This window comes from Rhinopithecus roxellana, chromosome 4, assembly GCF_007565055.1.
Source record: "Rhinopithecus roxellana isolate Shanxi Qingling chromosome 4, ASM756505v1, whole genome shotgun sequence".
Classification (NCBI taxonomy): Eukaryota; Metazoa; Chordata; class Mammalia; order Primates; family Cercopithecidae; genus Rhinopithecus; species Rhinopithecus roxellana.
The window spans coordinates 73,910,961-73,929,129 of NC_044552.1; the positions used below are offsets into that span (position 1 = coordinate 73,910,961).

At 39.9% G+C, this 18,169-nt stretch overlaps 2 protein-coding genes across 11 annotated transcripts in view; one reads left to right on the top strand and one right to left on the bottom strand.

Moving 5' to 3' along the window:
* The window catches only part of CEP57L1 (centrosomal protein 57 like 1), a 69,655-nt gene extending 62,763 nt beyond the window's left edge, over nucleotides 1–6,892 (bottom strand). For 3 of the 9 annotated variants that reach the window (XM_030928189.1, XM_030928196.1, XM_030928199.1), the window contains exon 1: nucleotides 5,765–5,858. In XM_030928189.1, the coding sequence (XP_030784049.1) occupies nucleotides 5,765–5,806 (42 nt within the window). In that variant the 5' untranslated portion in view covers nucleotides 5,807–5,858. Of the gene's footprint in view, nucleotides 1–5,764; nucleotides 5,861–6,409 lie in introns of those variants that run through there. The other 6 variants (XM_030928197.1, XM_030928200.1, XM_030928190.1 and 3 more) reach the window with 4 other exon arrangements.
* A 248-nt stretch (nucleotides 6,893–7,140) lies between these two features.
* The window catches only part of SESN1 (sestrin 1), a 110,316-nt gene continuing 99,287 nt past the window's right edge, over nucleotides 7,141–18,169 (top strand). Inside the window, exons 1-2 of one of the 2 annotated variants that reach the window (XM_010382497.2) lie at nucleotides 7,577–7,656; nucleotides 7,847–8,184. In XM_010382497.2, the coding sequence (XP_010380799.1) occupies nucleotides 7,906–8,184 (279 nt within the window). In that variant the 5' untranslated portion in view covers nucleotides 7,577–7,656; nucleotides 7,847–7,905. Of the gene's footprint in view, nucleotides 8,185–18,169 lie in introns of both variants that reach the window. The other variant, XM_010382495.2, reaches the window with a different exon arrangement.

Here is an 18,169-nt window from a genome sequence, read left to right on the forward strand (position 1 = left end):
TACCCCATATATGTATATATTCATGTAAAATATGGATAAGGAAAATAAGTAGAAAAATAAGAATAAAGTCAGTAGTGAGACCGGTTTATAAAATTCATATTGTATATTGCGTATATTGCTAGAGTTGGTTCACAAATCTTTCAAGAAGAGCAAAATGAATATAGATTCAGCAATTATTGGTTTTTAAAAATCTATCCATTAATATATGTCAGAAATACTAGAGATTTAGTCATTCAAAGCATACTACAGTAAATTTGGAGACACCAAAAACAGAAAAACTGGAGAAAATACTGAAGAGTAAACTTGATTTAAGTGGTTTACTCATTTATTCCTGAAAGATGGAAGCAATAACATAGAAAAAAGGGTGATGGTATTTTGAGAATAGTATGTATGACAGTGTTTCAGAAAATACGTTTTTGAAAGGTTGAAAAGAGTATCATTCAAATCAATCTTGTTAAGGAATTCAAATGACCTTGTTAAGGAAAGCTTAAAAATAAAATATACAGATTCAAATTTAAGAGCTTTCATGATTCATTTGGGCAATACACATACACCACACACATAAAAGTACACACATATAGTACTTGGTTGACAAGACATTTTTCAACAAGCCAAAAGAAAAACTAAGGAAGCATTTAGAGGTAAAACTGCTTATGTTACTATGTAGTGAATAATTAGTATAATTTCCTTTAAAAACTTAAGTTGAAGTCAATTATCACAGAAAGAGATATTTTAAGTTTCCATGGCTTCAGTGTTTCATTGTAGAGAAGGGTCAAACTATTGTGGAAAAATCACAGGTAGATTTTTGCAATCTTGTAAGACTAGGCAAAAAAGTAGCAAAAAACAAAAACAAAAACAAACAAAAAAACAGAAAAACAGCAATGTAGACAAATGACAAGGTAATTCAATTGGAGAATAATATTCTTAATTGTAGAAAGTCTTCCTAACAATTTGCACTTACAGCACTCAGCCAATTGCACATGCTGACAACAGATAACTAAAATGGAACTGTTAGTCCGGTTTTCTGATACGTTCCAGATAAAGTTCTCCCTGGCCTCATCTTTAGGCTGACTTCAGGTCTCTCTCTCAAGGAACAGTTTTGAAGAATGGTACCAATATAGTTGTAAGGATTCAGTACAATGGTCTTTAAAAAAAAAGTTTTTTACCTTTTAATATTACTGATCAAAATAATTTCAGATCCAGCAGAAACTTTATTAATAAAAATATAAATGTAAGCACAGACCTTATACCTTTTACAAAAAAAAATGACTAAAAAATGGATCATAAACCTATACACAAAACACAAAGCTATAAAAGCTCTGGAAGACAAGAGAAAATCTAAATGACCTTGGGTATGGCAATGACTTTTTAGCTGCAACACCAAAAGCATGATACATGAAAGCTGGACTTCACTAAAATTAAAATTTTCTGCTTTGCAAAAGACACTATTAAGAGAATGAAAAGACAAGCCACAGACTTGCAGAAAATATTTGCAAAATGCAGATCTGATATAGGACTTGTGTGTCCAAAATATACAAAGCACTCTTAAAACTCAACAGTAAACTGGGCATGGAGGTGCATGCCTGTAGTTCCAGCTACTTTGGAGGCTGAGGCAGGACTGCTTGAGCCAAGGGGTTTGAGGTTACAGTGAGCTATGATATCACCACTGCTCTCCAACCTGGGTGACACAGCCAGACCCTGCCTCTATAAAACAAAAACACTCAACAGTAATAATAATTTTTAAATGGACAAAAAATTTGAACAGACACCTCACCAAACATGATATACAGGCAGCAAATAGGCACATGAAAAGATGCTCAACATATGTCATTGAGGAATCACCAATTAAAACAATAATGAGATACCATTACATACCTATCAGAGCAGCTAAAATCCAAAACACTAACACCACCAAATCCTGGCAAAGATGGGGCACAACAGGAACTCTCATTCATTGGTGGGAAATAGAAAATGGTACTGCCGCTTTGAAAAACAGCTGAGAGTTTCTTACAAAGCTAAACATAGGGTTACCAGCAATCATATTCCTAGATGAGTTAAAAACTTATGCCCAGAAAAAGCCTGCACATAAATTTTTAGGACACTTTATTCATAATTGATGAAAACTGGAAGCAACTAAGATGTCCTTCAAAAGGTGAATAAGCAAACTGTAATATATCCATACAATGGATTATTTTTCAGTGATATAAACAAATGAGCTCTCAAGCCATACATATAAAGACATAAGATAACTATAAATGCACATTGCTAAGTAAAGGCGCCAGTCTAAAAGGCAACATACTGCATGATTCCATGATCCATGGCCAAAGTTAGCAAAACCTCTCAATATCTGTTTCCTAATTAATTACTCTTCTAAAATGTAACTTGAATATTTACTGATCTAAAGAAGTTCTTCTAAATTCCATAACATCTATTTATACATTGCAGCCAAAAAAGGCAGACTTTCTTTTTTTTTTTTTTTTTTTTCCTGAGACAGAGTCATACTCTGTCGCCCAGTCTGCAGTGCAGTGGTGCGATCTTGGCTCACTGCAACCTCCAGCCCCTCCGCCTCCCGGGCTCAGGTGATTCTCCTGCCTCAGCATCCTGAGTAGTTGGGATTACAGGCATGCGCCATCATGCCCGGCTAATTTTTGTACTTTTAGTAGAGACGGAGTTTCACCTTTACTCCACCAAAAGTTTCTTATCAAGATCCCAATGACCTCCATGTTGCTAAATGTAGTGGTCAATTATGAATCCTCATCTCATTAGACCTACAGCAACATTTAACATAACTTATTTTTCCTTCCTCCTTGATCACTTTCTTCATTTCGCTTCTAGGATACCTACTGAACAGTGGGTTTTCCTCTGTTCACTGGCTGCTCCTTCACAGTCACCTTTGCATAGAACTCCAAATCCACCCAAACTCCATGGAATATCTCTTTTGGTGATATCAACAACTGCTATCAAAACGCTACTATAAAACCCAAAATTATATCTATTGCCAGCTCTTTCTCCTCACTTCTGGACTCATTTATTCAACTGCCTCCTCCACCTCCACATCTCAATGTGAATTTCTTAGAGGCATCTCAAACTTAACATGGCCAAGCTAAAATACCAACCTTTCCTCTCTCTCCCATTCATAAATCTGCAGACTTTCCTGTAACAGTAAATGGCACTTCCTCCATTCTAGTTGCTCAGCTTAGAAACTTTGAAGTCATTTTTGACTCTTACTGTCACACAATCTGTCAGCAAAATCTGTTGGTTATACTATCAAAACGTATCCAGATTCTCTCACCTGGATTATTACTTTAGTTTCCAACCAGTCTCTCTGTTTCTACTCTTGCTTCCCCATGGTCTATGCTCAATACAATTTAAAAGAAATATTCATTTCAGGCCAGTTGCAGTGGCGTCTGCCTCTAATCCCAGCACTTTGGGAGGCAGAGGCAGGAGGATTGCTTGAGGCAATCACTTGAGGAGTTCAAGACCAGCCTGGGCAACACAGTGAGACCCCGTCTCTATAAAAAGACAAAAATTATCTCCACTTTTATGTAATTTCAGTTAAAAAAAAAAAGGAAAAAATACAAAATTAGCTGGGCATGTTGGTACATGCCTATAGTCCCAACAACCTGCGCGACTGAGTTGGAAGGATTACTTGAGCCCAGGAGTTCAAGGATGCAGTGAGCTATGACTTCACTCCAGCCTGGGTGACACAGTGAGACTCTGCCTCAGGCAAAAAGAAAGAGGCCAGGCATGGTGGCTCATGTCTGTAATCCAGCACTTTGCAAGGCTGAGGTGGGTGGATCACTTGAGGTCAGGAATTCAAGACCAGCCTGACCAACATGGTGAAACTCTGTTTCTACTAAAAATACAGAATTAGCCAAGTATGGTGGTGCATGCCTGTAATCCCAGCTACTTGGGAGGCCGAGGATGAAGAATTGCTTAAACTTGGGAGGTGGAGGTTGCAGTGAGCCAAGATTGTGCCATTGCACTCCAGCCTGGGCAACAAGAGCAAAACTCCATCGAAGAGAGAGAGAGAAAGAAAGAGAGAGAGAGAAAGAAAAGTAGTCATTTTTTAAAAGTCAGATCATGCCCTCATCTGCACAAAACTCTCCAATGCTTTCCCAACTCAATTAAAAATGTTAGTCCTTTCAGTCACGTACATGTTCTCCCACCATTACTTCCTTTCTCTGTGACCTCATGTTATTCTCTTTGCACTCATTGTGCTCCAGCCACACTAGCCTTCTTGCTATTTCTCAAATGTGCACTCAGGCTCCTGCCCAAGGCCTTTGCACTAACTCTCTTCATTAGAATGCTATTTGCCCAGGCATCTATATGGTTTATTCCCTCCCCTACTTCATATCTCCTCAATTGTCCCCTTCTGGATTAGGTCTTTTCTAACCACCTTATTTAAAAGTAAACCTAGCCCCTCACATCCTGACACTCCCCATTCCCCTTCCCAGTTGTTTTATTCTCCACTGCATTTGTCTTCATTTCATTTACTAAATGTTTTACATATTTATTTACTATCTCTTCTCAGTAGAATGCAAGCTCTATGACAGTACGAATTTTTATATATTGTGGTCAGTGCTGTATCCTCAATGTCCTGTTATATAAAAGGGACTCAACAGAGATTTGTTGAGTAAATGCATGGGTGAAATGGAACATGAGAACCAATGACTGAAAAATGGTCTGTATGGTTGATCTGGAGAGCAGTATATGAAGTGAGTCTGAAAGAGTACCAGATGATGTCAGGCTTTATAAAGGAGTTTTGCCTTTATTTTAACAGTAGCAGGACACCATTGAATAGTTTTAACCAAGAGAAAATCTGATCAGATCTGCAGTTTCAAAAAAATCATTCTGGTAGCTATAATGGAGAACTAATGGAGGAGGGTCATTGTGAATAATTGCTACTGTAGTGGTCTTGAGAGATTACCGCAGTTTGAAGACAGGTGGAGAGAAAAATATATTTGAAGGATATTTTGGGAGATAAGATTGGCAGAACTTGGTAATAATTTAGCCATAGAAGTATGAAGGGCAAGAAGAAACAAAGAATAATGTTTAGCTTTCAAATTTTCACAAGTAGATGGATGGTAGTGTCCTTTGCTGAAATAAGGAACACTGAAAAAGAATCAGATTCGTAAGAGATAACTATACATTTGATTTTAGGAATGTTGAGTTGGAGATGCTTTTGAGATATCCAAGAAGAAATATCCAAGAGATAGATATGTGAAAGCTGAGAGGTGAAGCTGAATGGAGCTATTCATTTGAGAGGCATAAGTGTTGGTGAAGCCATGGGTACACATGAGATCATATTTAACTACGGCATAAAAAGGCACCCAGCCTTAAGAAATTACCCTACTCTTTCTGGGCTGGATAAAGGATGATCATCCCAAAAAGGAGATAAAAACGGAATGGTTTTGTTTTGTTTTCTCAATCACACTCATAAGTTATTCCCTTTTTAAAATTCGGATTCAAACTAGAAGTGTTAGAATGTAACAGGCTTTTGAAATTCGACCAATTCATCAGAACTATGCATCTGTTCAAAAATAGTTCACTTACAGAAACAATGTAAAGAATTCACAGTATCTGTCTCTTTGTAGCTTCAAAGTACATCAATACACAAAAAGCACCCTTCCCTTCCCACCCCACACCGCCAAGTATGTATGATTTGGCTTACTGACATTTCCTGAAAGTACCCTATCTCTCGCTCTGGGCCTTAGCATATGCTGTTCTTTTGATCTTCATTTCCCCTGGGATGAAGATTTACCTGGCTTTCCAAGACTGGGCTAAGTGATCTCCTTCTAGGCATCCCAGTGATATCATATAGTATTGTAACTGTATGTCTAACTGGTTCCTCTTAACTGGATAAGACTTGTCTTTCTCATTGTTATATATTCAGTGCCTAGCAAGATGAAATTTTTAGAATTTAATGTAATGCAATTCTGCAACGTAAAGAATTAAAATCTACACCGATTATCAGTCCACTGATGGCCGTTCAAACCTCGACTTTTCTCAAATAATGACTTTTTAAAAGCAAATAAAGCCCAGAACATCCCTAAGCAAAGGCAAACAAAGGTGCAAATGCGCAGAGATCCCAAATCCACCCCGCGCCTGTCCACAGAAAAGGGTGGAAGCAGAAGCAGCAGCCCGAAGCTCCAGTTTCCACAGCATCCATCCTTCTTGGCCTTAGGCCGCTCCCTGCGACCCTCGGGATCAGAATCCCTAAATCCTCGCCTCACCCACCACACCCCGCGCTTGGACAGCTGGACTAGTCCTTCCCACGCAAGTCACTGGAAAAATCCTTGGACAAAGGGAGGCCACCCTAGATGGCTTCGTCTCCAAAATCCCAGAGGAAATGGAGGAAGAAAAAACCCTGTCAAGGAAAGGTGACAACCCAGCCTACAGTGCTTACCAAGCAGACGGTCTCAGTCAGCCCCTGCCACCGCTAACCGTTGGTTCGCGGGCAGCCACAGGCGACGTCGCGGTGGCCTCTGGGGATTGTAGTTTCTGTCGCAAACAAAACGCGCCGGCAGCATCAAAACTACATTCCCCACAAGTCAACGCGAAGACGTCCCACCGACTTAAATCTGGGGTTTGGAGTAATAAAGAGGCCGTCCCTACTTTTACGGTGATCTTAAATGTAGACTCAATTTCGTCCAGGAGTCCCTTCGCGCCCTTTTTCTTTGTCGTGCTTGTTTTGTGTGTGACGAAGTCTCAGTGTACTTCTACGCCTTACTTTTTCCTTCCCCTTCTCCAGGACACACTCCAAACATCCGGGAACAGAAACCGCCCCAGGGCGCAAGCTTAGAGCCTCCGGAGGCGCTTGTGCCCTGTTATAAGTCACGCATGCGTAGCAGCCGGCAGCGGTTGGCAGCCGCGCGCGGCGCACTGGGGGTCCGGAGGTAGCCTGCCAGAGGGCGGGGCTTTTTTCCAATGGCTTTGCCTCGGCGGGTCGCGTCTGCCTGGGCGGGGAAGAAGGCGCTGGGGCCGCGGTGGCTCCCGGTTTGTGCCGGGCGGAGAAAGGGGAGGGGCTGGGGGTGAGGACCCCCGTCTCCCCTCCCTGCTCCCGCCCTCTGGGCTGATCCCCACCGATGGGGCTGGGCGAAGGGCGGGCTTTGCGCCTTGGGCCCCGCAGCCCCGCCAGCTCCGCGGCCCAGACCTGCGCTCGAGGATTGGCAGGACCGCCCTATGCCCTCTGGCTCGGCGGTGGTGGGCGAGGGTGCAGGGATCGGAGAAGTAGCGTCTTCCCGGGGATCCGGAATTGGCGGGGCTGGGGACGCTTTTTTTCACCGCCGCCCGCCGGGACAGCGGCTGCCCGAGACTGCCGCCCTCCAGCAGCGCCCAAGCCTCCGGCCGCTGCGGCCAGTGGGCCAGAGTTCGGCGAGCCTTCCCTGCCGGCGCCCGGCCGGCTGCTGAGGCGCTGGGAGGAGCTGCGGAGGGCGGGGACTGGTGTCGGAGGAGGGGCGGGGTGGGAAAGCTCGAGAGAACCCGGTGGCTGCACAGACAAAAAAGCCCCGAATGGCTGGAGGGCGTTCAACTGTTACCAGCCTTTTGGGGCAGAGCACGGATTTGACAGCTCCACAACGTGAGGATATCCGCTGACCCCGCGAGACGGAGGAGAACGCTTCCCCGAAATTCCACCAAAGCCAGCGCTGCAAGGTTGCAACTTTCCAACTTTGTTTTCCAGAAAGAAGACTGCCCTTTAGTGTACAAGGAGAGGGTGAGAGGGTGATCTAGCTTGTAGATCGGCTGAAGACACCAGTGGTTCCAAATGTTACCCATATGTGTGTTTTAATGACGATTTGATTTCTCTGATTTTATTTTTACATTTTTCATTTTAAAAACACAGAGTGATTTTGGGGGGCATGCTGAAAGGTAACTGAAGACCGCAAAGGAAAAACTATTGTCATGGCTGAAGGAGAGAATGAAGTGAGATGGGATGGACTGTGCAGTAGAGATTCAACTACTAGAGAGACAGCACTGGAAAACATTAGGCAAACCATTTTGAGGAAAAGCGAGTGTCTTCGTTCGGTGAAAGAAACACCTCATCGTCCATCAGACGGGCTTTCAAATACCGAGTCTTCGGATGGGTTGAATAAGCTACTTGCTCATCTACTTATGCTTTCTAAGAGGTGTCCCTTCAAAGATGTAAGAGAGAAAAGTGAGTTTATTCTGAAGAGCATCCAGGTAAGGAAGAGCATTTTAAATACAACTGTCTCTCTAGTACAGTGACATTTTATTTGCAATTATTCACGTTGTGTTTGTTTCTATTAGGTGATTATGTAAACTTTGATTATGAGTTTACATCTTTAAATTAGAGTGTTCTGTAAGTAAACAAGTAGCGTTTTTCTAGAGTTTTAGGCAGAAACTGCTTTGCTCCTGGAAGAATATATGAAAACTACAGTTAATTCCAAGTAAATACTTGTTTTTCCTTATATTTCTTTTTACATGTTCATGGGAAATGTAGCCAGTGTGTTTTTTCACATTGTCACAGTGTTCTGAGTGGAAAGGCTCACATTTAAAAGCCTCTAAAATGATAAAAGATATTAAATGTTTCCTAGTCAGCCTGTTCAATATAATTGGTGGAACAATTTTCTCATTTTTAAAAACAAAACAAACCAGGATGTGTTCTCTAAATGCAACCTCTCTTTTTTCAAGAAGAGAATTATATAAATAATAAAAAGCTCTCTTAAAAAAGCTAACATCTTCATGTTGAAAAGGTGGACCCAGATGGGGTATTTGATAGAAACAATTTTATGGCAAATTGCTCAACCAGCTTTCTCTGTGTTTGCCTGAATTGTTTCTTTTTCACATGTGTAGCTATTTAAGATATGAGTGCAGCAGGTTAAAAATATTATAGTTTTTCCTCTATTTTGTTCATAATTTATCCTGTTTTATTACAAGGTGTGTTAGAAGACTTTTTTTAAAAAAAGTTTTTAGATATTGAGAATATTCAGTAACACCTTATATATGCTTGTCAATCTTTACATTTCTCAATCCACGTGTGTTGTCCAAAGTCATGTATGAGAGGTTTTTAAAATTTAAAATGTATTTGGGTAACTATGTAAGTTAAAATTGACAGTTTTTATATACTGGCTTGAATTTAGTTTAAAGCAACAGAAAAATAATATCCACAAAATGAAGACTCTGTTTAAGATCTTGGGATATTCCTTCTCACTAACACTTTGGAAACAATTGTTACAATTCAGAGTTACCAGAGAGGAATTAATATACTAGGTAACTGAAGTTTACCCTTTGAAACACAAAAAGTTATTTCTCTATCTTCTAGACTGTAGTGGCTATAACAACCATTTTTGTCCGTAATGGGGTCATCATTAAGCATATCAAGTATTGTTGTGCAGCAAAGGGTGGAGGACTGACTATATGATCCATTAGTTTTTATATTTTTTGTGTGTAATTTTTATAGTTTTTCTCTTGTGTCCTTTGCCATCAGGATACTTGACTTTGGTCTCTTCCTGATCTTTCATTTTGCTGCTTAATTTATATTAGAATAGGAAACCAGATAACCGATTTTGTTAAGAGTTATATTGAAAATAAAAGTGAGCAGGCTCTGGGGAGTATAGTATCAAAGGATTTCAATATAATGATAAATAAATGGATACTGGAGTCAGAGTTGGGCTCAAATTCCGCTCCTTTACTAATGTCCTTGCCTGTAACCTTGGGCAAATTCCTTGATCTTTCTTAGCTTGAATTTCCACGTCTGTAAAATGGGAATAACAACACAGAGCTCTTGTGAGAATCAAATGAGACGTAAAATGCTCTGGTATATATAGTAGATGCTCCTCTGCCTTTCATAAGTGAAATACATAGACTATACGATATATATTTCAAGACTCATTCATCCTGCAAAAGGACTCAAGAATTTCCTTTCCTGGGAAGGTTCCCTATAGACATACTCTTTTTTTTGCATCTCTGCATCTATTGTACAATTATAACAGGCACTTTACTTATATTGTGTTATAAGCACATGCTTATGTGTCTGTCTCCCATAGGAAGGCTGTGAGTTCTTAAGAGTATTGGCTGGGACCTGGAAGCTACTAAATAAATATCCAGTGGATGAACAAATTTATACTTTCCTTCTTTCTGTTTTTCATCAGTAGTCTGAATAGATGAAGTTTTCAGTTTAGGGAGTTTCCACCCAGCATCATTCATTTATGCATGCAGTTATGCAACAAATGTTTATTGAACCCCTGCTGAATGTCATTCTGAGAACTGAGGACCAGTGGTAACAATTTTGACGTTATACCAAAGGTAAACAGACCATAAAGAAGTAAACAAATAAAAAATTTAATTTTAGATAGTAAGGGAAAGCTTTCCTGAGGCAATGACATTTAAGCAAAGACATAATGAATGAATAAATATTATCCATGTAAAGGTGAGATTTGTGAGGGGACATTCCAGACATAGGGAACAGTATGTATGAAGGCCTCATGACAAGGAGAGCAAATGAGTTCTAGGAGCTGAAAGTAATGCAATATGGCTGGGGCAGACAGTTTGAGGGTGGCATGAATAGCTTAAGAGGACATACTCTGGAGTTTGGCAGACCTGGCTCCGATACTGTCATGTGTCACTTAATGATGTTGATACACTCTGAGAAATGCATCATTAGGTGGTATCATATTTGTGTGAATATCGTAGGGTGAAATCACACAAACCTAGATGGTATAGCCTACTACACACCTAGGCTATGTGGTATATAGCCTGTTGTTTCTAGGCTCAAACCTGTACAGCATGTCACTGAACTGAATACACTTTAGCAATTATAATACAATGGTAAGTATTTGTGTATCTAAACATAGAAAAGGTAGAGTAATAATATAACATTGCAATTGACCCTTGAACAGCATAGGTTTGAACTGCATGAGTCCACTTATAGGAAGATTGTTTTTTCAATAGAAGTTATACTAAGTTGGGTGGGGTGGCTCACACCTGTAATCCCAGCACTTTGGAAGGCTGAGGTAGAAAGATCTCCTGAGGTTAGGAGTTGGAGACCAGCTTTAACAACATAGCAAGACCCATCTCTACAAAAAGTTAAGAAAAAAAAATTAGCTGGGTGCAGTGGAGCACACCTGTAGTACCAGCTACTCAGAAGGCTGAGGCAGGAGGATCTCTTGAGCCCAAGAGTTCGAGGTTGCAGTGAGCTATGATTGTGTCATTGCCCTCCAGCCCTCTGGTGACAGAGCAAAACCCTGTTTCAAATAAACAAACAAAAGTTACACTTGAATGTGCCTGCCTTTTCTGCCTCTCCTTCTGCCTATTCCACCTCTATCACCCGTGAGATAACATGACCAACCCCTCCTCTTGATCCTCCTCATCAGTGTACTCAAACTGAAGACCATAAGAATGAAGATCTTTATGATTATCTATGTCCACTTAATGAATGGTAAATATATGATCTCTTCATTATGATTTTCTTAATAACATTTTCTTTTCTCTAGCTTATTGTATTGTAAGAATACAGTATATAATATGTATAACATACAAAATATGTGTTAATGGACTATTTATATTATCAGTAAGGTTTCCAGTCAACAGTAGGCTATTGTTGGCTAAGTTTGGAGGGAGTCAAAAGTTATACACAGATTTTCAACTGTGTGGAGGGTTGGCCTGCTAACCCCCTTGGTGTTTAAGGGTCAAGTGTGTAATCTTATGAGACCACTGTTGTATATGGGGGGTCCATCATCGGCTGAAATGTTACGCAGTGTGGGACTACTTTATTAGCTCTACAACTTTGCATAAGTTACATAATCTCTCCTTGATTCAGTTTCCTCATCTGCAAAATGAGCATGATGCGTATGATTCCTGCCTCACAATGTTGCTATGAGAATAAAATAAATGATGTTTGCAAAGCATAGCACAGTGCCTAGCATATAAGGAATGCTCAGTTAATGTTAGGTATGCCTACTATTACTAGGCAGAAACCAGACCCCAGAGGGGCTTGTAGGCTATGTTAAGGGTTGTGGACTTTATCATAGAAATAATGGAAGCCACTGGGGGATTTTGAGCAAGGTAGTGTAGTGATTGATAGTGCGTCAGAAGGATCACTCTAGAGAATGGATTTCCATGGTCAAAAGTGGATGTGTGACATCATTTGGGAGGTTGTCCTAGTAGCCTATGACAAAAGTGATAGCGGACTAGGATATGAGGTAGGGCAGGAGGGAGTGGAAAAAATTAAAATGGGTCTGGTAGATATCAAGGAGTTAGAAACCACAGGATATACTATTTAGTTGGATTTAGAAGATGAGGAAAATAACAAAATTAAGCATGGCTCTAAAGTTTCTGGCTTGAGGTACTTGGTGAATTGTGCAATTGTTTTCTGAGACAAAAGAGGGGCAGGGGGTCAATTTAGGGGAAAAATGAATGCTGTTTTAGACATGTTGAATTTAAGTTGTCTATGAGGCGTCCAAGTAGAAATAGCTCCTAAATGAATTTCTGCCCCCGATACCACTCTTCTAGTTCTGTCATTGCTATCTCTCACTTCTCCAGATTAAACTCACCCTCCACTTTTATATCTCTCCTCCACATAGCTGTAGAGCCATTTATCTAAAATGAAAATCTATGTAACTTTACTGGCAAAAGCCCTTTAGAATAGAATTGAATTTAAACTTCTTAATGTCACATAGTACCCAGCATTATCTGGCTTTCACTTACCTCTCCAGCTTCACTGCCTACCATTTTAGCTTCAGCCTCGCATGAGAAAGCAAATATTAATTCAAATGTAGCACTCCATAATGCTTTCTGTTATTCATTAGTAGAGCAGCAAAAGCTGCGGTGCATATGCAATTTCTGCAGCTGCTCCTCAAGGCCCTGAATTGCTGTGGGTCAGCTCAGAAGGCTATAGTTGGCAGGGGAGAAATGGTGACAAGGTGGTAGAATGGATTCAATTCCAAGGAGCTAAATCTATTAAAAAAAAAAAAAAAAACACGTTAGGAGATAGCATCTTTTGTTTATACCCCAGTTCTCGATTTATTGATTCCACATCAACATGTTTAAATATACTGACATTTTTGAGAAATATTCTGGGCCAGACAGGCACTGTTCTTGGGACTTGAAGATCAGTAAGTGTTGTTTCCTGCTTTTGAAGAAGGTTTTCTATTCTCATCCAAGGCTTTATTTATATTAGGTTTTTAAAGAAACTTAAGAAGAATTAAACCTTTTGATACTCTGGATTCTCTAAATAAGGGAATGGTAGTATTAATACTGGCCCACTTTACTAATATAGTCTACTGGTGAACTATAGTCTTGATGATACATGTAATTAAGGAGAAAAATGTGAGAGCACATATGTATCAAGAGATTTTGAGGCGTATCCAGAATAGCCAAGTACTTTTCCAAGAATGGTCATTTGATCATATTTTCATAAGTTTGCCAGCAATCAATACTGTCTAGAAGTAAATTGGCTTAAGATAGAAAATTTAGAATAAGCAACAAAATACTTATCTGTGGTAAGTTGGGTAGAGGAGGCTTTCATTTAGTAAAGTGATTATTACACCCCCCACCTCCAGGAGAAATGAAACTTTCATTGTTGGGTATGAGGCACATTTGTAGCTGTTAGAGCTACAGTTGGAGTTGCAGTATCTAGTTGGTATCCAATTGAGTAATAAAGAGATTGAAGATCTAACAATAAGTTTATTATTTCACATAATAAGTCTGGATATTGGCAGTTCCAAGCTTGATTGATTCATTGGCTCAACTACATTACTTGTCTGCTTTCTTTTTTTCTTCTCCTTTCCTCAGCATAGCAAGTGATGTCTCCATTCCTACAGCATGCCATTCCAGGCACCATGTGCAGACATGACTATCTGCAGCTAAGAAAAGAGTTTCTTCCCAGTGTCTCTCTCTCAGGAAAGAAAAGCTTTCCCAGAAACCCTCTAGCAGACTTCCTCTCAGTTTCTATTGACTGAGATTGGGTCACATGCCCTTTTTTAAGCCAGTCATTGATGAGTAAATTGGGCATTTCTATTTTTGGTTTGGACTAATCAGCATTCAGCCCCTAAGGACCAGGAGACCACCACCCCCACCCCCCACCCCATCACTTGAACAGAAAATTTCTCGATGAGTAGAAGCAGGATAGAAGGCAGTCAGGCCTAATTACAGGCTTCCATTAAAACTGCATGTGTATCTAACTAGATAATATATCACTTGGTCTATTTATAATTTGGATCTGATTAGATTAGAAGCATACTTAATTCATTTATAGTGGGGCTATAAATATAAAATATAACATAACAGATTGGAGACATTCTAGAAGCAGATTTGGTCTTTTTAAATGATTGTTTTGTTTTGATTTTTTTTTTTAACTGCCATTTAGTGAGAGCCAAAAGTCTAAGGTAGTGCTTGTCAAACATTCACTGCTGACTCTTAGATATCACAGCAAATATGAGAGTCCTCTTTCAATATTTACACTAAGCTTCTCTCTCCCATACCACTATTTTCTGGCCTTTCTTATTTTATTGATACATTGAGAACTTGATCCCTTTCCCTCAGAAAGCCTTGTGGCTTACTTCTCAGTGCCTCCTCTCATTCCTGTCTTTGACTGCTTTCCTTCCTTGCTTTTGAGGCTCAGAGAATATTCTTTATTCTCAGGTTTTTTGTCCTTCTTTGGATAAAGAATGTGAAGAAATTGAAGGCAAATCTTTAACTTTTTTTTTCTAAATTGTTTGAAGACAGCCAATCTTTTTTAACTTTCTGACTTACAGTAGGAATCATATCTGTACTATCTATACTCAGTGTCTTCTTTATAATATATAAATACATCTTGTCCTATGTTTTGACTCTTCAGAAAGATCAAAATTAACAACAATACTCTTATGTTTACAGATTTCATCTATTTTATTTTATTTTATTTTTTGAGATGCAGTCTCAGTCTGTCGCCCATGTAGTGCAGTGGCGCGATCTTGGCTCACTGCAACCTCTGCCTCCGGGGTTCAAGCGATTCTCCTGCCTCAGCCTCCTGAGTAGCTGGGATTACAGGTGGGCACCACCACACCTGGCTCGTTTTTAGTAGGGACAGGGTTACACCATGTTGGACAGGCTGGTCTTGGACTCCTGACCTTGCGATCCACCCGCCTCAGCCTCTGAAAGTGCTAGGATTACGGGCATGAGCCACTGTGCCTGGCCCAATTTTATCTATTTTATTTCTGTTGCAGTGCCCCCAGTGACCTCTAACATGAAAAAAACTGATTCATTTAAAAAATATTTTTCTAACATAGTTATTTTGTTTACAAATGGGATATAGTATTTTGTACAAAGATAGGTAATAAATTAATAATTCAAACTGCTAACTTAAGGATTGTTGAAACTTTGGTCTGACAGAAAGTAGCTGTGGAATCGTGGGTATAATACAAGATTCTTTTTTTTTGAAATGGAGTCTCACTCTGTTGCCCACGCTGGAGTGCAGTGGCATTATCTTGGCTCACTGCAACTTCCACCTCCCGGGTTCAAGCAATTCTCCCTGCCTCAACCTCCCGAGGAGCTGGGATTACAGGCATGTAATTACACTAAAAACTACACTAAAATTACACTAAAAATTACACTAAAAACCACTAAATTACAAAAAATGTAGACTAAATTACACTAAATTACAAAAAAATTTAAAAATTACACTAAAAACTACACTAAAACTAAAAATTACACTGAAAACTAGCCACACCCGGCTAGTTTTTAGTAGAGATGGGGTTTCACCGTGTTGGCAAGGCTGATCTTGAACTCCTGACCTTAAGTGATCTGCCTGCCTCGACTTCCTAAAGTGCTGGGATTACAGGTGTGAGCCGTCGTGCCCAGCCTAATACAGGATTCTTAATCACTTAAAATTTTAATAAAATGGGCACTACTTCGGGTTATGTGTTAATCATGAAGAATTTTCTAATTTAAAAATAGGCAGTGTTTATATTGTAGCAAATTAGCATCGACTGGAAGGAACCATAGACATGAGAAAAATCTTAGAATTTGTGGAAGAACAGAGTTGATGCTAGTCAGGGAGGGCAGCATGCTTAAAATGCTTAGAAGGATGAAAGTGCTGCTGGAAGTACATCAGTACCAAGCAAGCTTTGCCACCAATTCTAACGTCTACTTTGTCAGAATTTCTCAAATCAGTTTATTTTTTCACACCATGGTAAAATATCTAAAATTTTAAATAGAAGTTAGTGGAAAATAGGGTTTACTTTGACACATTGTTTCCAGCTCATATTTACTACATTAAGTGAGAAAGATTTCAAATGACCTTAAGGAATTACCTAGTACTTTAACTAGGCTGGCACAGTATACTCAGGAAATCAGATTTCAAGGATTCTTCAGAGTAGTTGGTGATTGCATTTCTGTGTGTGTGTGTGTGTGTGTGTGTGTATGTGACGGAGTCTCGCTCTGTCTCCCAGGCTGGAGTGCAGTGGCGCGATCCCGGCTCACTGGAAGCTCCGCCTCCCGGGTTCACGCCATTCTCCTGCCTCAGCCTCCAGAGTAGCTGGGATTACAGGCGCCCGCCACCTTGCCCCGCTAATTTTTTGTAATTTTTTTTTTTTTTTTTTTTTTTATACTTTAAGTTCTAGGGTACATGTGCATAACGTGCAGGTTTGTTACATATGTATACTTATGCCATGTTGGTGTGCTGCACCCATCAACTCGTCAGCACCCATCAATTCATCATTTATATCATGTATAACTCCCCAGTGCAATCCCTCCCTCCTCCCCCCTCCCCATGATAGGCCCCAGTGTGTGATGTTCCCCTTCCCGAGTCCAAGTGATCTCATTGTTCAGTTCCCACCTATGAGTGAGAACATGCGGTGTTTGGTTTTCTCTTCTTGTGATAGTTTGCTAAGAATGATGGTTTCCAGCTGCATCCATGTCCCTACAAAGGATGCAAACTCATCCTTTTTTATGGCTGCATAGTATTCCATGGTGTATATGTGCCACATTTTCTTAATCCAGTCTGTCACAGATGGACATTTGGGTTGATTCCAAGTCTTTGCTATTGTGAATAGTGCCGCAATAAACATACGTGTGCATGTGTCTTTGTAGTAGACTAATTTGTAATCCTTTGGGTATATACCCAGTAGTGGGATGGCTGGGTCATATGGTACATCTAGTTCTAGATCCTTGAGGAATTGCCATACTGTTTTCCATAATGGTTGAACTAGTTTACAATCCCACCAACAGTGTAAAAGTGTTCCTATTTCTCCACATCCTCTCCAACAACTGTTGTTTCCTGACTTCTTAATGATTGCCATTCTAACTGGTGTGAGATGGTATCTCATTGTGGTTTTGATTTGCATTTCTCTGATGGCGAGTGATGATGAGCATTTTTTCATGTGTCTGTTGGCTGTATGAATGTCTTCTTTTGAGAAATGTCTGTTCATATCCTTTGCCCACTTTTTGATGGGGTTGTTTGTTTTTTTCTTGTATATTTGTTTGAGTTCTTTGTAGATTCTGGATATTAGCCCTTTGTCAGATGAGTAGGTTGCAAAAATTTTCTCCCATTCTGTAGGTTGCCTGTTCACTCTGATGGTAGTTTCTTTTGCTGTGCAAAAGCTCTTTAGTTTAATTAGATCCCATTTGTCAATTTTGGCTTTTGCTGCCGTTGCTTTTGGTGTTTTAGACATGAAGTCCTTGCCCATGCCTATGTCCTGAATGGTACTACCTAGATTTTCTTCTAGGGTTTTTATGGTATTAGGTCTAACATTTAAGTCTCTAATCCATCTTGAATTAATCTTTGTATAAGGGGTAAGGAAAGGATCCAGTTTCAGCTTTCTACTTATGGCTAGCCAATTTTCCCAGCACCATTTATTAAATAGGGAATCCTTTCCCCATTTCTTGTTTCTCTCAGGTTTGTCAAAGATCAGATGGTTGTAGATGTGTGGTATTATTTCTGAGGACTCTGTTCTGTTCCATTGGTCTATAGCTCTGTTTTGGTACCAGTACCATGCTGGTACTGGTATAGTTTGAAGTCAGGTAGCGTGACGCCTCCAGCTTTGTCCTTTTGACTTAGGGTTGTGTTGGCAATGCGGGCTCTTTTTTGGTTCCATATGAACTTTAAAGCAGTTTTTTCCAATTCTGTGAAGAAACTCATTGGTAGCTTGATGGGGATGGCATTGAATCTATAAATAACCTTGGGCAGTATGGCCATTTTCACGATATTGATTCTTCCTATCCATGAGCA